The 24620-nt window shown below is 38.0% G+C and overlaps 1 protein-coding gene across 23 annotated transcripts in view; it reads left to right on the top strand.

Moving 5' to 3' along the window:
• ANKRD12 (ankyrin repeat domain 12) overlaps positions 1-24620 on the top strand; it is a 149561-nt gene that overhangs the window by 17225 nt on the left and 107716 nt on the right. For 15 of the 23 annotated variants that reach the window (XM_008979488.5, XM_002757056.7, XM_078347734.1 and 12 more), the window contains exon 2: positions 23161-23298. The exons of 7 other annotated variants lie outside the window; for them this stretch is intronic. In XM_008979488.5, the coding sequence (XP_008977736.1) occupies positions 23212-23298 (87 nt within the window). In that variant the 5' untranslated portion in view covers positions 23161-23211. Of the gene's footprint in view, positions 1-23156; positions 23299-24620 lie in introns of those variants that run through there. One more of the 23 variants, XM_078347743.1, reaches the window with a different exon arrangement.

The raw sequence follows: 24620 nt of genomic DNA, 5'->3' as shown, positions 1-24620 counted from the left end.
TTTCCTGTTTGGCGCTTGGATTCATGTTTACTCACTCATTTACCAAATATTTGATTTGTTAGGAGCCTGCTGTGTAACCCAGGATGTATTTCAGATACTTTAATCTGAGTTCTTTAACTTTGTCTCATTTGGAGGAAATTATTGGTTATTGTTTCAAAAATTTTTTTTCTCCATTTTCTCCCAGGATGTATTCCAGACACTTTAATCTGAGTTCTTTCACCTTTTCTCATTTGGGGGAAATTATTGGTTGTTGTTTCAATTTTTTTTTTTCTCCATTTTCTTCTCTATGGGAATTCTGTTATATGGATTTTTGTCACTTCTAACTTCTCTGTGTCTCTTAACTTTCCATCTTTCCTGATGTCTTCTGGGACTGTCCTCTCTACTTGATCTTGTAGTTCACTAATTCATTCTTTGGCTTATCTATTACGTACCTAATCTGAAGAGTTCTTTATTTCAACCCATGTATGTTCATACTCTGTATTGGTTCTTTTTTGTGACTACTTAGTTCTGCATGTTATCAATCTTCTAGCTCTAAGGATTTTAAATGTTTCAAAAAAACTTCATATGTCTTTTCCATTAATTCTGCTTTGTATATATAGTTTAGTTTGAATGGGAAAACAAAAAAACATTTAAACAAGGCAGTGAGATAATTTGATTTTCAGTTTTAAAAGATTACTCTGTGTCTGGGCACAGTGATTCACGCCCATAATCCCCCAGCACTTGGGGAGGCTGAGGTGGGAGGATGACTTGAGCACAGGAATTTAAGACCAGTCTGGGCAACATGGCAAAACAGTGTGTCTACAAAAAAATGCAAAAATTAGCTGGATGTGGTGACATGTGCCTGTAGTCTCAGCTACTTGGGAGGCTCAAGTGGGAGGATCAATCACTTGAGGTCGAGACTGCAGTGAGCCATGATTGTGCCACTGCACTCCAGTCTGGGCTACAGAATGAGACCCTGTCTCAATAAGTGATTGAATGATTACTCCAAGTCATATGCCTGTACTCCCAGCTGCTTGGTTGACTGAGGTGGGTGGATCGCTTGAGCCCAGGAGCTTGAGGGAGCCTGGGCAACATAGTGTAACTAGTCTCTTAAAAAAAAAAAAAAAAAAAAGAAAAGAAAAGAAAAAAACCACTCTGGCTGCTGCCTGTAGAATGGGGTGTATATAAGGTGTGGAGGCAGTGGCAAGAACGTAAGCAGGGAGATCATTTGGAAAGTGTTTGCAGTAGTCTATTCAAGAGATGATGGTGGCTTGGATTAGGATGAATAGGATGGTAGCAAGTGAGATGGGAAGACATGAATTTAATTTGTGGTATATTTTAGAGATGGCATCAGCATTTCTGAATTTCTGGCATAAGTGGTGGATGGATGTTGGTGACATTTATTGGAGTAGAGAAGACTGACAGAAAATCAAGAGTTCTCTGTAGTCCTTTTTGGTTGGTTATGCCTGTAAGATATCCATGTGAAGATGTCAAGTGGATATTTACGTATACAGATGTGGAGTTTTAGAGAAGGTCTAGGACTAGAAATACAAATTTGAAAATCAACAGTGGTATTTAAAGCCATGAGACTGAATTAGGTCACCCATTTAGGTAGTATGGGTTGGTGAATAAAAAGAGGCCTAGCCTCAAATGCTGAGGCACTCCTAACTTTCACAAGTTATTCAGAAAGGAAGAGGTAAAAAATAAATAAATGAGAAAGCTGCTTTTTGGAAAAATGGAGAGGGTTAATGGGCACAAAAAGTAGAAAGAATCAGTAAGACCTAGTATTTGCTGTCACAGCAGAGTGACTATAGTAAAAAAAAAATTAATTATAACTTTTAAAATAACTAAAAGAATATAACTGGGTTCTTTGTAACACAAAGGATAAATGCTTGAAGATAATTTTCACGATAAAAATGCACCATAATTTGTTTAACCAGGTATGAATGGGTATGTAGATTTCTCCTCCAGTGTTTTGGGCATACTAGTAACACTTCCTTGAATGTCTTTTTATATTACTTTTATGTATTTGTGTAAGTATACTGTAGGATAAATTCCCACAAGTAGAATTGCTATGACAGAAGGCTATGTGTTTAAATTGTTATGGTTTCTGACAAATACCTCTCCAAAGACAGTATCCCAGTTTTTATCCCCATCAGCAATGGATGATAATGCTGGTTTTCCCAAATCCTTGTCAACAGTCTTAATCTCGGATGGACTTTTAAGTGAGAAGTGATGTCATTTTTTTATAGTTTCAAAACTGAATGAGTTTGCAGACTTCTGTATGTTTACTTAACTTTTGTGGTTTTTGTTCTTTGACTTACCTCTTCATGTCCTCTGATTTTTTTTGGTAATAAGTTTGTTGTCTGTTTTTCACTGATTTGTTGTACCTCTTGAATTGTTCTTTTTTATAGGTGTTGCGAATGTTTTCACTTGTCTTCTGATTTCTGTTTATGATATTTACATTGTAGAAATTTAAAATTTTTATTTAGGACTTCTAACAAATGGCTTTTAGGGCTGGGCATGTTGGAATCCCAGCATTTTGGGAGGCCGAGGTGGGTGGATCACTTGAGACCAGGAGTTCAAGACCAGTCTGGCCAACATGGTGAAACCCTGTCTCTACCAAAAATGCAAAAATTAGCTGGGCATGGTGATGCCTGCTTGTAATCCCAGCTACTTGGGAGGCTAAGACAGGAGACTCTCGTGAACCTGGGAGGTGGGGGTTGTAGTGAGCCGAGATCACACCACTGCACTCCAGCCTGGGGCAAAAAAGAAAAAAACACTTTTGACTTTTATATGATATTTTAGAAAGGCTTTTTCTATTTAAGGATTTTTTCACCCTAATACTTTTATGGTTTAATTTGTATATTTTTTTTTGTCCCAGATACCAACATTTTTACCTTATCAGAATTAATTCTGACACTCATTTGATGAAAATTAAGATAATTTTGAAAAAGAAAAATGATGAGGAGGGAGTAAAATTAGTCTTAGAAAGCTGTACAATAAAAACAGTACAGTATTGGCCGGGCGCAATGGCTCACACCTGTAATCCCAGCACTTTGGGAGGCTGAGGTGGACAGATCACCTGAGGTCAGGAGTCTGAGATCAGCCTAACCAACATGGAGAAACCCCATCTCTACTAAAAATACAAATTTAGCCAGGCGTGGTGGCACATGTCTGTAATCCCAGCTACTCAGGAGGCTGAGGCAGGAGAATCACTTGAACCCAGGAGGAGGAGGTTGCAGTGAGCCAAGGTCACGCCATTGCACTCCAGCCTGGGTGACAGAGCAAGACTCCATCTCCAAAAAAAAAGTAGATAAAAGAAATAAGATTGAATGTATTCTGATCTTGGCCTAGAGAAGCTTTACATCTAAAAGCAAAGGCATCAAAAATGTATTTGCATTGCTTACCCATATTTATAGCTACATTCACAATAGCCAGAAGTTAGAAACAACCCAATGTCCACTTATAGATGAATAGATCAGCAAAATGTGATATATACATAAATGGAATATTTGAGCTTTAAAAAGGAAAGTATTGGCTCTGTAGAGAGCATTGGAAAAGAATTGTGACACATGCCATAGCGTGTCAGAACTTTGAAGTTAGTATGCTAAGTGAAATAACCTAGTCACACAAAAGGACAAATGTCGTATGATTGCACTTGCACGAAGTACCTAGAATAGTCACATTCATAGAGATAGAAAGTAGTAGAATGATGATTACCGGGAGCTGGGAAAAGTGGGAAATGAGTTGTTATTGTTAAATGGGTTTCAGTTACGGAAGATGAGAAAGTTCTGAAGGTAGATGTAGTGATGATTGCCTAACAGTGTGGATGTTACTCAGTGCCACAGAACTCGAAACAATGCTTCTAGACTTACAGTGATGTTACATTCCAACTAAACAATAGTTGAAAAAGTCAAAAATGCGTTTAATACAGCTAATCTACTGAACATCATAGCTTAGACTTGCCTCTGTAAATACTCAGCATACTTATGATAGCCTGCAGTTGAATAAAATCATCTAACATGAGGTCTATTTTATAGTGAAGTGCTGATCATCTCGTGGTTGTTTACCCCTGTGGTCATGTGGCTGTCTGGGAGCTGCCCAGCATCACAAGAGAGTATAATACCACATACCATTAGCCTAGGAAAAGATAAAAATTCAAAAATCAAAGTATGGTTTCTAGTGAATACGTATCACTTTTGCACCATTTATAAAGTCCAAATGTTAGTTGAACCATTGTACGTTGAGAACCATCTGTATTTAAATATGGTTAATATGGTAAATTTTGTGTGTGTGTGTGTGTGTGTGTGTGTATACATTTTTTTTTTTGAGATGGAGTCTAGCTCTGTCCGGGCTGGAGTGCAGTGGCACAATCTCAGCTCACTGCAACCTCCGCCTCCCAAGTTCAGGCAATTCTCCTTCCTCAGTATATTATGAATATTTAATCACAATTTAAAAAAACATGCAACAAAAATGACAGCATAGGTTTTCCTCTTTTATAAATAAATAGGAAAATGATTGCCACAGCAGAAAAATGACCAATGATATTAACAAAAAGTCTGAAAAACAAAAATAAAGGAATGGCTTAAGTAGAGTAGAAAAGGTTTTTGAACATGAGAAGGAAAAGAACCTAAGTGTCCAGACTGAGATGAGATACAAACGTGAAACCAGGATGGGGGCAGGATTTGAGGTAGAGATAAAGGCTGTGAGGGACAAAAAGTCAGTAAGAGGTAAAGTAACTAGAGAAATGTAGATGCTTGCTCTGAAAAAGATGGAGTTGTTGCTTAATGGCTTCCAAACCATCAGAGTTACCTGAGGAACTTAAACTTTCTACTTTAGTAGACTGGTTTTAGATTTACAGAAAAACTATGAAGATAGTACAGAGGTTTCCTGTATACCTTTATACCAGTTGCTTCTAGACTTACAATGGTGTTACATAATAACAATGGTTATTAACATCTTACATTAGCATGGTACATTTGTCACAAATAAAACAATATTAATACATGATTGTTAACTGAAGTTCATACTTTATTTAGATTTCCCTAATTTTTACTGAATGTCCTTTTTCTGTTCCAAGATCCCATCTAGGATACCACATTACATTTAGTTATGTCTCCTTAGCCTTCTCTTGGCATGACTGTTCCTGAGACTTTTCTTGTTCTTGATGAACTTGACAGTGTTAAGGAGTATGGTGAGGTATGTGTAGGATGCTCCACTGTTAGAATTTGTCTTAAGTTTTTCTCACGATTAGGCTGGGGTTACGGCTTTGAGGAGGAGGATCACGGAGGTAAAATAATCATTTTTATTACATCTTACCAAGGGTACATACTATCAACATGACTTAGCACTATTACTATTAACCTTGATCACAGTATTTTTCAGGTTTCTCCACAGTACAGTAACTTTTTTTCTCCTCTTTCCACATTGTATTCTTTGGAAGAAAGTTACTCTGCCCAGCCCATATTTACATGCTCTTCCTCCTTGAGAGGAGATGTCTACATAAACTATCTGCAGTTCTTCATGGAAGATTTATTGTCTCAATTATTCCATTTACTAATCAGTGTGGACTTACAGATGTTGATATCTTGGGTTATAATCCAATACTACTATATTCTGTTTCTCAGTTTTTTTCTGGCATTGTCTGTTGGAACCCCTTTCAGTTTGCATCTGTATGCCTTTGACATATAACTATTATTTATGTATACATTTTGAGTAGTTACTCACTTGCTGGGAGTGCAAAACTGTTATTTATGTATACATTTTGAGTAGTTACTCACTTGCTGGGAGTGCAAGATTTTCCAGACTCATCTTTTGTCTCCTGCCCTGGCCTAGGATCAGCCATTTCTCCTTTTACTGAGAAAGGTTAATAACCAAGTTCTGCATTTTAGGTGTGCTTCTTACTACTGAGGTGTTGCTGCTTGTGGGTTCTCTCCAGCTGACATAGGAAGGAAATATATGTGTATATTACTAACTTTATATGCATATAATTTTATATGTAATTACTTGTATGTGTATTAAACTGAGCATGAGTTTATATTCATATTTCCAGCTGTAATCCATTACCACATTCTAGCCTTCCTCCTGTCTTGTATATCTGTAACCTCTCACTCCAACAGTGAGAAATTTGGCTTCCATTTACCATCCATTTATTAATATTTGATTGTTCATTTCCTCTATACATGTTATAGTAGTTTCAGATTTTTTAAAAAATTATTTGAGAGAGAGTCTTGCTCTGTCACCTAGGCTAGGGTACAGGGGCACGATCATAGCTTACTGCAGCCTCAAACTCCTGGGCTCAAGTGATCCTCCTGCCTCAGTCTCCCAAGTAGCTGGGACTACAGATGTGTACCACCACACCCAGCTCATTTTAAAATATTTTTGTAGTTTTGCCTGGTGGCTTATACCTGTAATCCCAGCATTTTGGGCAGATCATTTGAGCTCAGAAGTTTGAGACCAGCTTGGGCAACATGGTGAAATCTCATCTCTGCCAAAAATACAAAATATTATCTGGGCATGGTGGTGTGAGTCTTTGGTCCCAGCTACTTGGGAGGCTGAGGCATGATCACAGCTCACTGCAACCTGCTACCGGGACCCAGGTGATCCTCCTGCTTCAGCCTCCTGAGTAGCTGGGACCACAGACTGTGCCACTGCACCTGGCTAATTAAAAAACTATTTTTTAGAGATAGGTCTCGCTGTGTTGCTTAGGCTGGTCTTAAACTCCTGGCCTCAAATGATCCTCCTACTTTGGCCTTCCAGAGTGCTGGGATTATAGGCATGAGCCACCTGTGCCCAGCCTAAACTATTTTAAGTATACAATCCCCAGTGAGTTTTTTTTTTTTCCTGTATATTCACAATGATGTGCAACTGTTGCCACTGCCTGATTCCAAAATAATTCCATCACCCAAAAGAAACCCTTGTAACAATTAAGCAGTTACTCCATGGTTTCTCAGTTCCCTGGCAAGCACTGGTGGAGCTTTCTAAAAAGGGTTTTGTCACTACTCTCAAATACTCCAATTCAGTACCTCTGAAAATGAAGCGAGGGATCTGTATCTTCTTAAAAAAGTATTCTACTTGCTTCTGGTAACCAGGCAAGTATGTATTATCAAGTGTTTTGAGCCTAAAAATGTACAGCTTATTAAATTTGAGAGTATATTGTAATGTTCTAGAAGCAGTTATAGGTATCAAGCAGTACCTCATCATAGCTAAAAGCAATGCCAACACAATTTGATTTTCTTTAAGAGTCAGCTTAGGGTTGAAATGAAAAAAAGAAATCATTTTATAAACTGTTAGTTTGTTGCATGCATGTTTAGATTTCAGATAAATTTAATCTGTAGTCGGTATTCATTCATCACTCAGTTTTGGTATATTTTGTTCTCCTTGTTTTCTCCTAGTTTTTGTTTTTTGTTTTTGTGGAGATGAGGTCTTACTGTGTTGCTTAGGCTAGTTTTGAACTCCTGGGCTCAAGTGATCCTCTCACCTTGGCCTTAGGGTGTGTGTTTCCTTAAATTTTTTTTTTTTAAAGTCTGTTTACCTTAGTTCAGTCAGAAGGAAGCTATCCTTCTCAATGACATCCGATACCTTAGTAAAAATGAACTTTTAAAGAATGGGTACTGATTGCCCAGTATGTAGCCATGGTCATGCTAAGTATCTCTGAAAACTTAGTTGGGAAAGATTTGTAGACAGACTTTAACTTTGATTCCTTTTTTTTTTTTTTTTTCAATTTCTGTTTTTAATTGAAAAATGATTATATATAGTTACGGGATACTATGTGATGTGTTGATATATTTATACATATGGAATGATTATACCAAGCTAATTAACACATTTGTTACCTCTCGTACTTACATATTTTGTTGTAGTGAGAACATTTAAATATTTATTTACAATTTTTTTTTTTTTTAAGAGACAAGGTCTCACTTTGTTGCCCAGGCTGGAGTACAGTGACTCAATCATAGCTCACAGCAAGCCATCTTCCTGCTTCAGCCTCCCAAGTAGCTGTGACTACAGAGGCATACAGCCACACCCAGCTAATTTTTTTTCCTTCAGCTTTTAAGTTACGGGGTACATGTGCAGGATGTGCAGATTCGTTATTTAGGTAAACGTGTGCCATGTTCGTTTGCTGCACAGATCAACCCATCCCCTTGGTATTAAACCTCGCATCCAATAGCTGCTAGTCTTCCTTATGCTCTCCTTCCTCCAGCCTCTCCCTCCTAAGGGCCTCTGTGTGTGTTCCCCACCCACCATATATCCATGTGTTCTTATTGTTGGGCTCACCCAAGTGAGAACATGTGGTGGTTGGTTTTCTGTTGCCAAGTTAGTTTGCTGAGTATAACAGTTTCCAGCTCCATCCGTGTCTCTGCAAGGGACATGATTGCTTTCCTTTTTATGGCTGCATAGTACTCCGTGGTGTATATATACCACATTTTCTTTATGCAGTCTATTGTTGATGGGCGTTGAGGTTGATTTCACATCTTTGCTATTGTGAATAGTGCTGCAGTGAACATGCACATGCATGTATCTTTATAATAGAATGATTTCTATTCCTTTGGGTGTATACCTAGTAATGAGATTGCTGGGTCAAATGGCATTTCTGCTTCTAGATCTTTGAGGAATCACCACACTGTCTTCCACAATAGGTGAACTAATTTACACTCCCACTGACCGTGCAAAAACATTTCTTTTTCTCTACAACCTTGCCAGCATCTGTTTCTGGACTTTCTGACTGGCATGAGATGGTATCCCCTTGTGGTTTTGATTTGCATTTCTTTAATAATCAGTGATGTTGAGCTTTTTTCATGTTTGTTTGGCCACGTGAATGTCTTTTGAAAAATGTCTATTCATGTCCTATACCCACTTTTTAATATACTTTTTAATGGGGGCAGTTTCTTTTCTTGTAAATTTAAGTTCCTTGTAGACTCCAGATAGTAAACCTTAGTCAAAATGGACAGATTGCGAAAATTTTCTCCTATTCTCTAGGTTGCCTGTTCACTCTGATGATAGTTTCTTTTGTTTGCTGTATACAGAATCTCTTCAGTTTAATTAGAATCCCATTTGTCAATTTTTGCTTTTGTTGCTGTTGACATTTTCATCATGAACTCTTTGCCTCTGCCTATGTTTGGAATGATATTACCTAGATTTTCTTCTAGGATTTTTATAGTTTTGGGTTTTACATTTAAGCCTTTAATCCATCTTAATTGTTGTATAAGTTGTAAAGAAGGGGTCCAGTTTCAATTTTCTGTATATGGCTAGCCAGCTCTCCCAGCACCGTTTATTAAATAGGTAATCCTTTCCCCATTTCTTGTTTTTGTCAAGTTTCTCAAAGATCAGATGATTGTGTGTGTGCCTTCTTATATTTGAGTTCTCTATTTTGTTCAGTTGGTCTGTGTGTCTGTTTTTGTATCAGTACCATGATGTTTGGGTTATTGTAGCCTTGTAGTACAGTTTGAAGTTGGGTAACATGATTCCCACCTTTGTTTGTTTTCCTTAAGATTTTCTTGGCTATACAGGCTCTTTTTTGGTTCTGTATGAATTTTAAAGTAGCCTTTTCTAATTATGTGAAGAATGTCAACAGTAGTTTAATGGAAATTCCATTGAATCTATAAATTACTTTGGGCAGTATAGCCATTTTCACAATATTGATTCTTCCTATCCATGAGAATGAAATGTTTTTTGATTTGTTTGTGTCCTCTCTTATTTCCTTGACCAGTGATTTGTACTTCTCCTTGAAGAGGTCCTTCACTTCCCTTATTAGCTGTATTCCTAGGTATTTTATTCTCTTTGTAGCAATTGTGAATGGGAGTTCATTCATGATTTGCCCTGTTTGCCTGTTGTTGCTGTATAGGAATGCTAGTGATTTTTTCACATTGATTTTATATCCTGAGACTTTGCTGAAGTTGCTTATCAGCTTAAGAAGCTTTGGGGCAGAGACAATGTGATTTTCTAGATATAGGATCATGTCTTCTGCAAACAAAGATAATTTGACTTACTCTTTTCCTATTTGAATACAGTTTATTTATTTCTCTTGCCTGATTGCCCTGGCCAGAACTTGCAATACTGTGTTGAATAGAAATGGTGAGAGAGAGGGGATCCTTGTCTTGTGCCAGTTTTCAAGGAGAATGCTTCTAGATTTTGCCCATTTAGTATGATATTAGCTGTGGATTTGTCATATATGGCTCTTATTATTTTGAGATATGTTCCTTCAATACTTAGTTTGTTGAGAGTTTTTAACAGGAAGGAATGTTAAATTTTATGAAGGCCTTTTCTGCATCTATTGAGATAATCATGTGATTTTTGTCTTTAGTTCTGTTTATGTGATGAATTACATTTATTGATTTGTGTATGTTGAACCAACCTTGCATCCCAGGAATGAAGCCAACTGGATCATGGTGAAAAGCTTTTCGATGTGCTACTGGATTTGGTTTACCGGTATTTTATTGAGGATTTTTGCGTCAGTGTTCTTCAGGGATGTTGGCCTGAAGTTTTGTTTTTGTTGTGTCTCTGCCAGGTTTTGGTATCAGGTTGATGCTGGCCTTATAGAATGAGTTAGGGAGGAGTCTCTCCTTTTCAGTTTTGGAATAGTTTCAGTAGAAATGGTACCAGCCCTTTGTACCTCTAATAGAATTCAGCTGTAAGTTTGTCTGGTCCTGGGCTTTTTTTGATTGGTAGGCTATTATTGCCTCTATTTCAGAACTCATTATTGGTCTATTCAGGCATTCAGTTTCTTCCTGGTTCAGTCTTTGGAGGGTGTATGTGTCCAGAATTTACCCATTTCTTCTAGATTATCTTTGTGCATTGAGTCTATGTGCATAGAGATGTTTATAGTATTCTCTGATGGTTGTGTTTCTGTAGAGTCATTGGTGATATCCCCATTGACCATTTCTGATTATGTCTATTTGACTCTTCTCTCTTTTCTTCTGAGTCTAGCTAGCAGTCTGTTTTATTAAAATTTTTCAAAAAACCAACTCCTGGATTTCTTGGGGTTTTTTCTTTTTTGGTTTTTTTTTTTTTTTTTTTGAGACGGAGTTTCGCTCTTGTTATCCAGGCTAGAGTGCAATGGTGCAATCTTGGCTCACCACAACCTCCGCCTCCTGGGTTCAGGCAGTTCTCTTGCCTCAGCCTCCCGAGTAGCTGGGATTACAGGCACGTGCCACCATGCCCAGCTAATTTTTTGTATTTTGAGTAGAGACGGGGTTTCACCATGTTGACCAGGATGGTCTCGATCTTTTGACCTTGTGATCCACCCACCTCAGCCTCGCAAAGTGCCGGGATTACAGGCTTGAGCCACCACGCCCGGCCAGGTTTTTTTTAAAGGATTTTTCTGTGTCTCTGTCTCCTTCCGTTCAGCTCTGATCTTGGTTACGTCTTGTCTTCTACTTGCTTTGGTGTTTGTTTGCTCTTGGTTCTTTAGTTCTTTTAATTGTGATGTTAGGTTGTTAATTTGATATCTTCCTAGCTTTTTGATGTGGGCATTTAGTGCTATAAATTTCCTTCTTAACGCTGTTTTAGCTGCATCCCAGAGATTATGGTATGTTGTCTCTTTGTTCTCATTAGTTTCCAAGAACTTCTTGATTTCTGCCTTAATTTTATTATTTGCCCAGGAGTCATTCAGGAGCAGGTTGTTTCATTTACATGTAGTTGTATGGTTTTGAGTGAATTTCTTAGTCTTGAGTTCTCATTTGTGCTGTTTTCTTAGAGTTTGTTGTAATTTTAGTTCTTTTGCATTTGCTGAAGATGAGTGTTTTATTAATACTTCTGATTATGTGATCAATTTTAGAGTAAGTGTCATGTGGTGATGAGAAGAATACATAATCTGTTTTCGGGTGGAGAGTTCTGTAGAGATATCAGGTCTGCTTAATCCAGAGTTGAGTTTAGGTCCTGAGTATCTTTGTTAATTTTCTGTGTCTGTGATCTGTCTAATATTGTCAGTCGGGTGTTAAAGTCTGCCACTATTATTATGTGTGAGTCTAAGTCTCTTTGTAGGTCTCTAAGAACTTGCTTTATGAATCTGGGTGCTCCTTTATTGGGTGCATATATATTTAGGATAATTAGCTCTTCTTGTTGAATTGAACCCTTTATGTTATGTAATGCCTTTCTTTGTCTTTTTTGATCTTTGTTGTTTTAAAGTCTTGTTTTGTCAGAAACCAGGATTGCGACCCCTGCTTTTTTCTGTTTTCCATTTGCTTGGTAAGTTTTTCACCATCCCTTTATTTTGAGCCCATGTGTATCTTTGCACTTCAGTGGTCTCTTGAAGACAGCATACCGATGGGTCTTGATCCTTTATACATTTTGGCATTCTGTGTCTTTTAATTGGGACATTCAGCCCATTTACATTTAAGGTGAATATTGTTATTAGTGAATTTGATCCTGTCATCATGATGCTAGTTATTTTGCAGACTTGTTTATGTGGTTGCATCATAGTGTCACTGGTCCATGTACTTCAGTGTGTTTTGTAGTAGCAGGCAGTGGAAAGGAAAGTTTTTCCTTTCCATATTTAGTGCTTCCTTCAGGAGCTCTTGCAAGGCAGTGATGAATACTCTCAGCATTTGCTTATCTAAAATGAATCTTATTTCTCCTTTATGAAGCTTAGTTTGGCTGGATATACAATTCTAGATTGGAAGTTCTTTAAGAATGTTCAGGCTGGGAGCGGTGGCTCATGCCTGTAATGCCAGCACTTTGGGAGGCCAAGGTGGGTGGATCAGCTGAGGTCAGGAGTTCAAGACCAGCCTGAGCAACATGGCAAAACCCCATCTCTACTAAAAATACGAAAATTAACCAGGTGTAGTGGCACGCACCTGTAATCCCAGCTACTTGGGAGGCTGAGGCAAGAGAATCACTTGAACCCAGGAGGTGGAGGCTGCAGTGAGCCAGGGTTGTACCATTGCACTTCAGCCTGGGCAAGAAGAGTGAAATGCCATCTCAAAAAAGAATGTTGAATATTGGTCCCCAATTTTTCTGGCCAGTAGGGTTTCCACTGAGAGGTCCACTGTTAGTCTGATGGGTTTCCCTTTGTAGGTGACCTGGCCTTTCTCTCTGGCTGCCCTTAGCATTTTTTCTTTTGTTTCAACCTTGGGAGAATATGATGATGATGTGTCTGGGATTGATCATCTTACTGGGGTTCTCTGGAATTCCTGAATTTGAATGTTGGCGCAGTTTTCCTGGATAATATCCTGAAGTATGTTTTCCAATTTGATTATATTCTCCTCATCTCTTTCAGGTACCCCAACTGGTTATAGGTATGGTCTTTTTACGTAGTCCCATATTTCTCAGAGGTTTTGTTCATTGCTTTTCATTCTTTTTTCTCTATTGTCTGCCTTATTTCGAAAAGATAGTCTTCAAGCTCTGAGATTCTTTCCTCTGCTTGGTCTATTTTGCTATTGATACTTGTGGTTGCATTGTGAATTTCTCATGTTGTGTTTCTCAGCTCCATCAGGTCAATCATGCTCCTCTCTAAAATGGCTCTTCTGTTTAGAAGCTCCTCTGTTTTATCACAATTTTTAGCTTCTCTGCATTGGGTTACAACATGTTCCTTTAGCTCAGCAGAGTTCATTATCAGCCACCATCTGAACCCTACTTCTGTCAGTTCAGCCATCTCAACCTCAGCCCAGTTCTGTGCCCTTGCTGGAGAGGTGTTGTGGATATTTGTGGAGAAGAGGCACTCTGGCTTCTTGAGTTTCCAGCATTTTTTGTGTTGATTATTTCTCATTATTGTGGGCTTATCTACCTTCGATTTTTGAGGTTGCTGATCTTTAAGTGGGGCTTTTATGGTGTCTTTTTTGTTGATGCTGCTGCTGCTGCTGCTGCTGTTGTCTATTTGCTTTTCTTTTAACAGTCAGGCCACTTTTCCATAGGGCTGCTGCAGTTTGATGGGAGATTGCTCCAGACTCTAGTTGTCTTGGTTTTTCCCTTACCTGTATGTATATCACCAGTGAAGGCTGTGAAACAGCAAAGATAGCAGACTGCTCCTTCCTCTTGGAGCTCCATCCCTGGGGGTAGTACTGACCTGTTGCCAGCCTGGATGCTCCTGTAGGAGACGTCTGGTGATCCCTGTTGGGTAGTCTCACCCAGTCAGGAGGAACAGGATCAGGGACCTGCTTAAAGTAGTAGTCTGGCTGCTTTTTGGTAGATAAGGTGTGCTGCATTAGGGGTAACCCTTCCTTTCCCAGACTGCCTGGACTCTCCAGAGCCAGCCAGCTAGGAAGGCTGAGCCAACTGAACCACAGAGATGTTGGCAGCTCCTCTCCCACTGAGGGCTTCATCCCAGGGAGAGATCAGAGTACTGTTCATGTAACACTGGCTAAAGCTGAAATTCCCACAGGGAGGTCCCACCCAGTGAGGAGGGATGGATTGGGGTCCCATTTAAAAAAGCAGTCTGGCCATGTTCTGGCACAGCACCTGTGCTGCCTTGTGAGGGACTCATCATCAGGACTGCCTGGATTCTTGGGAACAGGCTAGAACAGCTGAGTCGACTGAACTGCAGAAATGGCAGCTGCCCCTCCTCCTGGGAACTCATCCATTTCAGGCAGTCTCTAGCCTGTTGCACTGGTTGGCTAGAATTCAAAGCCAGTGGGTTGAGGTGCCATGGGAATGAGGCCCGCAGAACGACACTGGTTCCCAGGATTCAGCCCCTTCCTAGGGGAGTGTACAGATGGGAATCCCAGCAAGGTGGGAGATCAAGGCTGGAGTCTGTAAAACTCCTGGGTTTCTGTGTAAGCCTGAGCAACTGCTCTGCCAAGACTCCACACAGCTCTGTATATTGAGCCTAAGGCCCTGGTGGCCTGGGTTCACAAGGGGATCTCCTGATCCGCGGGTTGTGGAGATTCATTGGAGAAGTGTGGTTTCCTGGGTGAGGTTACACAATCACTCAAGGGAAGCCAAGCTTCCCTTGGCTGGGGATGGGGGTTCCTTTGGCTCCTCAATGTTCCTGGGTGAGCCATTGGAAAAAGCCAGGCTTTTCCTGGGGAAAAGCCCCACCTTGCTTTTTTTGTTCTCCATGGATCATGACATCTTCCTAGTAAGTCCCATTGTGAGAACCTGGACATTTCAATTGAAGGTGCTGAATTCACTTGCTATTTTCATTCTTCTCTGTGAGGGTCACAGACTGCAGCTGTTTCTATTCTGCCATCTTGGCTCTTCCTGCCTCCTCCTCGTCTTACAGGTGGAAGCTGAGGAATAATCCCAGTGCTTTGTGAAACTGCTGTGAAGAATTTTCAGGTCAAACTTAAGTTGGAAGATAGTGACTAGAGCAAAGAGATGAAAGCATTTAATTTTTTTTTTCCTCCTTGATGGAGTCTTGCTCTGTCACCCAGGCAGGAGAGCAGTGGTGCAGTCTCGACTCACTGCAGCCTCCACCCAGGTTCAAGCAATTCTTCTGCCTCAGCCTCCAGAGTAGCTGGGATTACCAGTGTGTGCCACCATGCCTGGCTAATTTTTTATATGACCAACACATTTAAAGCATTGATTCTGAGGGTCTAGAATGCACTAAGTGCTGCAAGACTGTAAAGTGATCTCAGAATAGACTGTCATTCTTAACGGAATGCTTCTGTAGATATTCCCTTGTATTATGTATGTGCAGTCTTCATGTCTGTAGCATGCAGATTTGCAAATTCTATTTCTGTTCTCCATAGTCCTCGAGGCCACACTGGTAACTAGAGGTGTTTTTTTCTCTCACTTTGCAAATAATCTGAGTTGTCTTTCTCTATTCTTGGATTCCCTGCCTCCCATTCTCCCTCCTTTTGTTAATGTTCAGTAGTTTTTCTTCCAGAGAAATGGTCTCAAGCCTTCTTTCCTTTTTGATCACTTGATCAGCTTTTCAAAAGCTCCTCTTTTTTTTGAGACAGTCTTGCCCTGTCACCCAGGCTGGAGTGCAGTGACACTATCTTGGCTCAGTGCAGCCTCTGTCTTGCTGGTTCAAGCAGTTCTTGAGCCTTACCTTCCTGAGTAGCTGGGACTACACCTGCATGCCACCATGCCCCATTAGTAGAGATGGGGTTTCACCATGTTGCCCATACTGAACTCCTGAGCTCAGGCAATCTGCCTGCCTCGGCCTCCCAAGGTGCCAAAATTACAGGTGTGAGCCATCTCACCCAGCCAAAACCTCTTTTTGACAAAGTTCAGCCTCATCCTGTAGGTGATTTTGTACTCTCTGCTAAGATAAAGTTTTTTCCAAATTGTTAGCCTCAGATGAAGAGCAATTCATAAACAAAAAAAGAACTATTGTACTGAGAAGTCTGTCAAAAAAGACTAGTTGCATTGCAGTTACCTCAGCTTTCAAGAAGGATGTTTATCTGTGTATCATTGCCATTGTCTTGAGTTGTGTTTTTTGATTCTGCTGGTCTTGTTATTATAACTTAGCATTAGTTTAGTGTCCTTGCTAAGATAATAACATTAGTTTAAGACAAAGATAGGTCACACTCCACACCAGTAGGTGAACATTTCTGTTGGGCACATATCTTTGTATGATAGAAAGTTTTAGCTTTGGTTATAATTTTGACTGAGAAAACAAACAAACACCATTCTTTTTTTTTGAGACTGGGGCTGGCTCTGTCAGCCAGGTTGGAGTAGCTCTGCTGCCCAGGCCAAAGTGCAGTGGTGCGATCTCAGCTTACTGCAACCTCTGCCTCCCAGGCTCAAGCAGTCCTCCCACCTCAGCCTCCCCAGTAGCAGGGCTTATAGGTACACATCACCATAGCCAGCTAACTTTTTAATTTTTGTAGAGACAGGGTTTTGCCCAGACTGGTCTCAAAGTTCTGAGCTCAAGCAATCTATCCTCCTCAGCCTCTCAAAGTGCTTGGATTACAGGTGGGAGCCACTGATACAGCCCAAACTCGGTTTTTAAGGTGCTTATACTTAAGGGGAGAAAAAGGCATATGTACATGTTCTCACCCAAATGTTTAGTTTACACTGGAGTTTTTGATGTACCTATATTTTGGTACCTTAGAATAGCAACCAGAATGTTTTGCCTTCATTATAAACAGAATTATTTAGAAATTGCAGTGATATTAAACAATATATTTTTAGTATCCCTTCAATGATCCCAAGTAGTAATGCCATTTAAAAAAACACTGAGAGAATACTTGGTTATTTTGTTTTAGAAGAATATACATTTTGCTACTGTAAATTAGAGTGGAAAACTGTCTAATAGCATACATTTAGAGAATGTTAATCCTGGAAGTCACTGTTCGATAAATACATAGACTCTGGTCTGTAAGGAACAAAAACACATTTTAAGGGAGGAAACATCTTTGAAGGCAGAGTAGAATCTGTAAACTGCATCATTTAGCTGTTGGATAACAGAGTCTACAGTAGAGCTTGCAGCTGGTTGGCTTAAACAGAAAAGTAGCCCTGAACAAGTATTAATACCTCTGTGCAGCCCTTAGGGCACAGAAATTGAAGTGCAGGCAGTCTAATAGCCACCAAGACTGTTATACAAAGAATGGAGGAATATGAAGAACTCTGAGCCACATGAAAATACCACCAAGTACTTTCATTTAGAAAGTGACTGTACCACAATGCATCATTGCCCATCCCCTCTCACCCCTAGCCACATATGAGAGTTCCAGTTTCTCACCAGCGTTTGGTCTTCTAGGTCTTTATTTTAACCATTCTGGTGGATGACATCTCATTGTTTTTATTATTTTAAAAATTTAATTGACACATAATATTTGTACATATTGTGGGATACATCTGATGTTTTCTTATATGTATAGAACATATGATCAAATCAGATTATTTAGGATTTTATCACTGAGTATTTGTCATTTCTGCTTTAGGAACATTTCAGGTTTTTACTAACTATTTTGAAATATGTAATATTGTTAATTATAGTCACTCTACTATGCTGTCAAACATTAGAACTTATTTTTTCTATCTATGTTTGTACCCATTAACCGTCCTCTCGTCATCCCCCACCCTCCACACATACCCTTTCTAGTCTCTATTAGCTGTCATTCCTTCTACCTTCATGAGATCAACTTTTTTAGCTCTCACATATGAATGAGAACATCTCATTATTAATTTTCCTGGGGACTAATGAGGTTGTACATCTTTTCCTGTGCTTATTTGCAATTCATAATATGTTCTTTGCTGAACCGTTAAAAGCTTCTACTCACTTTTAAACTGGGTTTATCTTATTGATTCATAAGAATTATTTATATGTCCTTTAGAGTTATGTAAGTCCTTTAGAGTGATATAATTTGGATATAAGTCCTTTCGAATTATATAATCTAGATATAAGTCTTTTATAAAGACATGATTTGCAAGTATTTTCTCCCAATATGGCTGGCTTTTCATTTTCTTAACATATTAACAGGGTCATTTAAAGAGCAGAAGTTTTTGTGATGTCTAATTTATCCATTTTTTTGCTTTTATAATTTTTCTTTTTGTTGCTTATTTAAGAAATATTTGTCTAATCCAAGGCCACTAAATACTCTGTTTTCTGCTGGAATTTGTGTAGTTTTAGCTCATAAATTTAGATTTACGATGTATTTTGAGGTAATTTTTCTCTGTGAAGTGTCAAGGGTTTTTTTTTTTCTTTTGTTTTGCATTTGGATATACAGTTGTTCCAAGATCATTTACTGGAAGAAATATATCCTTTCCTCAGTGAATTACATTGACAAATTTGTTGAAAATCTGTTCGACGCATATGTGTAGATCTGTTTCTGGACTTTTCATTCTGTTCCATTAACCTGTAAGTCAGTCTTTACATTAGTAAACACTGTTTTGCTTGATGTATCTTTGTTAGTAACTATGAAAGTCAGGTAATGTGAATCTACCAGTTTATTTTTTTCTCAACATTATTTGGACTTTTCTAGGTTCTTTACATTTTCATGTACATCATAGAAACAATTTGTCAGTTCCAAAAAACAAAATAAAACAAAACACAACTGGGATTTTGACTAGGAGTCCCTTGAATTTATAGAGCAATTTGGAGCGATTGACATTTTAATGACATTGAGTCTTCGATTCATGAGCATGGCATATCATTCTCTACATATTTAGGTCTTTTCACACTTGTTTCAGAAGCGTTTTGTATTTGTCATTGTACACTCTTATATATACATTTTGTTATATTTATCCCTGAGAATTTAATGTTTTTGATGCTATCGTAGGTTGCATTTTAAATTTTAATTTCTAATTGCTTATTGCTAGTATGTAGAAAAAATTTTTCACATATTCACCATATATTCTTAAATATATTTAGTTAACTCTAATAATTTAGTATTTCTGATTCCGTTTTAGGTTGTATTTTTAATTTCAATTTCCAATTGAGTATTGCTAGTATGTAGAAATAAATTTTTATATTTTGACCAGGTATTCTATGTCCTTCCTATCTATACTCATGTATTAGTTCTAATAGATTTTTTGTAGATACCTTTGCTTGTCTACATAGATGATCATGGTATCTGGAAATAAGGCCTATTTTACTACTTCTTTCCAAGCTGTATGTCTTTCTTTTTTTTTTCTTTTTTTTTTTTGAGACGGAGTTTCGCTCTTGTTACCTAGGCTGGAGTGCAATGGCGCGATCTCGGCTCACAGCAACCTCCACCTCCTGGGTTCAGGCAATTCTCCTGCCTCAGCCTCCTGAGTAGCTGGGATCACAGGCATGCGCCACCATGCCCAGCTAATTTTTTTTGTATTTTTAGTAGAGACGGGGTTTCACCATGTTGACCAGGATGGTCTCGATCTCTTGACCTCGTGATCCACCCGCCTCGGCCTCCCAAAAAGTGCTGGGATTACAGGCGTGAGCCACCGTACCCAGCATCTTTTTTTTTTTTCTTGCCTTATTTAACTACATAGGACCACTAGTAAGTACAATGTTGAATAGGAATGGTGAAAGTGAATATTCTTGCCTAATTATTGACCTTAGCATTCAAGGTCCTTTCTAATTCTGGTTTGCTGAGAGTTGTTTATTATTAATGAGTATTGTATGTTACCAACATATTTTCTCTAATCTGTTGAGTTGGTCATACATTTTTGTGGTTTAATACAGTAAACGCCATATATTGATTTTTTTTGAGGGTGGGTGCAGGGCCAGGGCCTCATTCTGTCACCCAGGCTGGAGTGCAGTGGCCTGATCATGGCTCACTGCAGCCTCGACCTCCTGGGCTCTAGCAATCCTCCCACCTCAGCCTCTTGAGAAGATGGGACCACCTGCATGGACCACCATGCCCAGTTAATTTTTGTATTTTTAGTAGAGGTGGAGTTTTGCCATGTTATCCTCAGGCTGGTCTTCAACTTTTGGGTTCAAGCTGTCTGCCCACTTGGCCTCCCAAAGTGCTGGGATTACAGGTGTGAGCTGCCATACCTGGCTTGGCTTTACTTCTTTATTGTCTATGAACAAACTTTGTATAGTTTTCATTATTTTAAATTTGTTAAAGTTTGTTTTATGACACACCATGTGGCCTCTCTTGGGGAATATTCTGTGTGCCCTTGAAAAAAGAGGGTATTCTGTTGAGCAGATATTTCTGTAAACATCAATTAGAACCAACTGATTAAGGGCATTTTTCAGTTCTTATATAATCCTTGCTAATGTTCTGTCAATAAAAAGTGTAATAGTTGAAGCCTCCAGCTATAGTTATGAATTAATCTATTTTGTCTGTCCGTTGGCAGTTTTTGTTTCATGTATTTTGAAGCTCTGTTGTTGGTTGCATGCACATGTAGAATTGATATGTTGTCTTAGTGAATTGACCCCTTTATCATCATGTCATATATAATGTCCCTCTTCATTCTGAAGTCCATGTTAACATAGGCACTCAAACTTGCTTTCTTTCCAAGCACTTGGAAACTCAAGTGCTTCCATGTGTTCTTTTTCCATTCTTTTACTTTAACCTACCTATTATTATATTTGAAATGAACTTTTCTTGTTTTTTTTCCCCTCATTCTGGCATTCTCTGTCTTTTGATGTGTTTAGGCCATTTGTGTTTTATGTAATAATATTTGGGATTAGGTCTATATCACTTTATAACCTAGTTGCTCAGTTTTTCTTTTCCTGCCTTCTATTGGATTATTTGTACATTTTTAAATATTGCATTTTAACTTACCTAGTGTGATTTGTATTACTTTTTGTATAGTTATTATATAGTGGTTGCTCTAGGGATTACAGTATACATCTTGAACCCAGAAGCTAACTTCATACTAAGTGCTTAATATTTGTGGATTGAAGGAATAATTTTGGAATCCAATTGTAATTTTTATTGTTACTGTTGACATTTTTCTAAATAATTATTGAAAAATAATATAAGCTTTTCTTTACATAGAATTTATTTTAATATATTATTTCACTGTAGAATTTTCTCAAATAATATTTATGACACTCCTTTAGTTCATTAAAACCTTTACTTCATGTACAAAGGAGACATTATTTTATCTTCATAGTCTCACTTAGACTGATGTTTATATGTGTTATATTGCTCAGTTTTGCTTTTGAGCCAATCTTTTTGTTTTTATGTGACTCATGGCTTTAACCCCATAAGCTTCACCAGTGGCTAGCTTTGTGGGCAGTGCTATATTTACATGATTGTTTATATGTTAATATTTGAAACAGTTGAATGGCCCCAAGGTAAGTTCTGCCTTTTGAGTAGTGTCAGAAGTTTCTTAATTTCTTCAAGTTTGGTTCCTTCTCTATAAAATGAAAGATTTGAACTGTTTTTCTATGGTAGTTTTTTGTGTTGAAGATATACTAATTTAACTATTTCCAGATTAATATGGCTTTGATAATTTACAAATTAGCTCAGTTTATTTAAGGGATTTTTGGTTTTTTCTTTTTTTTTCCTGTCAAAACCAAAGAAATTTTAAAGCACCAACAGGACAGCAGATTTTACTAATACTCTGCTCAAGGTGTCTGAGTTTTAATAATTCACATAGATACTAGAATGACAGCTAACTTATATCTATGATATTCATTTGTAGGAGATTTATAGAAAAGAGAGCTCAAAGTAATTTTGTCAGTCATTCTGCTCGTTGTTGTAGCCCAAGTAGTGCTCTCCTTGGCCAGCAGTCTCAGGTTAGCCCAGTGCTATGCAGTAGACCTTTCTGTGATTACATAAATGTATATTGGTGCTGTATAGGCAGTGGCTAGTTTAATTTTATTTTAATTAATTTTAAATTGCTACATATAGGTAATAGATCATCAGACAGCAACGTAAGTGTAGCCTCATAGGTTCCTCTTTAATATGTAAAGCCCCTTGGAATCTTTTTGGATCACTCAGGCATAAACTTGTCATAATCATAAGCTCCTGGAAGAATCTTTGATCTATTAAGCTTGTAAAATAGGAAAGAGAAGGCTGAACAAATTGGAAATAATATATACAGTGGTGATTATGTACAATAGAAGTATATTAATTAATAGGTTGATAAAGTAACTAAATGGCTGAGGATGTTCAGTGAAAGAAAAACTACCTAGGGATTTTAAATGGGAAGGGTTTAATGTAGGGAATTAGGTGTTGTAAAATTAGTGATCAGACGTAGCATGTTCTTGGTTGGGTCTTTAGATATGACTTCCAAACCAACACAGAACTACCAGGGCATCTGTTAGGAGCTCCCATTATGGATTCCTGCTGAAAAGAGAAACACTTTATCACTGCTTCCACTTCACTGCTTTTGGATACTCAGAAAGCTGGAGACTACTTGTCTAGAGAATATGGGAAGAGATTTATAAAAGTAATTCTCTTCTTTTCGGTGACAAGGTGAGTGTACTTGACTAAGACAACCATGAAAAATAAGGTGAAAACTTATTTTAGCTTAGGATAGACTCTCTGAAAAAATAAGTTATCTTTTTTTTTTTTTGGAGACGGAGTCTTGCTCTGTCACCAGGCTGGAGTGCAATGATGTAATCTCGATTCACTGCAACCTCCGCCTCCCAGGTTAAAGCGATTCTTCTGCCTCAGCCTCCTGAGTAGCTGGGACTACAGGCACGTGCCAGCATGCCCAGCTAATTTTTGTATTTTAAATAGAGATGGGGTTTCGCCATGTTGGTTAGATGGTCTCGATCTCTGGACCTTGTGATCCATCCACCTCAGCCTCCCAAAGTGCTGGGATTACAGGTGCGAGCCACCACGCCTGACGGAAAGTAAGTTATAGAGACAGAGAAAACAAATTGGACTAATTGTAGTGCATAAACTTTAAGTAGGTTCTTTTGTATATGCATTCAAATAACTCTTACATGTCTATTCTTTACAGATCCAGGATGAGAAGACTGATAAAAGAAGAAGCTAGCTGAAGAGCTATAAAATGCCCAAATCTGGGTTCACAAAACCAGTTCAGAGTGAAAATTCTGACAGTGACAGCAATATGGTAGAGAAACCATATGGAAGAAAGGTATATGATTATACTAAAGATTTATTGACTCTTTGAACTGGGAAAAAGACTCCCAGTTAAGAATTTTTAGTAATTTCTCATAAGACAAAAACCAATATGGAGGTCAGATAAATCCAAAACCATTTATGTATGCCCTTTAGAAATAAATTGGATTCCTGGGAAAGTAATTGTTTTTCATTCCCTGAGGTGAACACACAACTACTAAGTAAAACACAATTACTAAGATTGTGCAATTAAGAATAATCATTGAGAGAGGGAAAAATTTTTATTATAAGTCATTGTCAGTGACCTGTGATTCCATCTTTTTATATCTATCCTTTTTCATTCCTACTTAGACCCTCAGAACCTTAGTTTGGACTTCCTCAGTTGTCTCCTAACTGGTCTCACTATCCCTAGTCTCTCCTTATCTCTGGTTTTATACATTGTCTTTGAATTTTTTCTTTCTGTTTACTTTTTTCTTTTAGGTCTTTTTAAAGCCATTTTCTTATGGAAAGATGTCTGAGGTTTTTCCAGACATTTTTAGCTAACAAAGTTGTGCAGCTATCATCACAATAAGTTTTTAGAACATTTCAATCATTGTGGAAAGATCTTTGTTGCCCTAAACCCTCCAGGCAATCTCAAATCTGCTTTCAAAATCAAGAAGTATGTTTTCAAACTGCATTCTTTTCAAAACTGTTTTGAGTCCTTCATGCTTTCACATAAATTTTGGGATCAGCTTGTCAGTTTCTACAAAAATACCTGCTGTGATTTTGAAGGAATTTTATCAAATTTGTTCATTGAATCTGTAGATCACTTTGAGTTGTATTGCCATCTTCATATTGTCTTCCAATCCATGAACATGGAATATCTCTTCATTTATTTAGATCTTCTTAAGTTTGTCTCAGCAGTGTTTTGTCGTTTTCAGTGTATAGGTCTTGCATTCTGTTGTTAAATTATTTGTAAGTATTTTATTCTCTCAGTGCTATTATGGATAATTTCATTTTGGGTTTTTTATTGCTAGTACAGAAATATATTTGATTTTTGATGTAGTTATCTGTATCCTATGATCTTAATCATTACTTGTAACAATTGGTAATTCCTTAGGACTTACTTTCTACATATAGAACCATATTTTCTCTGAATAAAGATAATTTACTTCTTTTCCAGTCTAGAAAATTTCTTTTTTTGCTTGATAATCTTTATTCCCCCCGCCTTTTTCCCCCTGATTGCATTGGCAAACTCTTCTTGATTATGGTATTTAGTCTACTCACATTTAACATAATTGTTGATATGACTTATATCTGATGATAATTTGTATGTGCTATTTCGTTCTTTATTTTATT

This window comes from Callithrix jacchus, chromosome 13 (genome assembly GCF_049354715.1).
Source record: "Callithrix jacchus isolate 240 chromosome 13, calJac240_pri, whole genome shotgun sequence".
NCBI classification, from domain to species: Eukaryota; Metazoa; Chordata; class Mammalia; order Primates; family Cebidae; genus Callithrix; species Callithrix jacchus.
The sequence above is the reverse complement of the archived record's forward strand: the minus strand, read 5'-3'. Positions and strand labels throughout refer to the sequence as shown.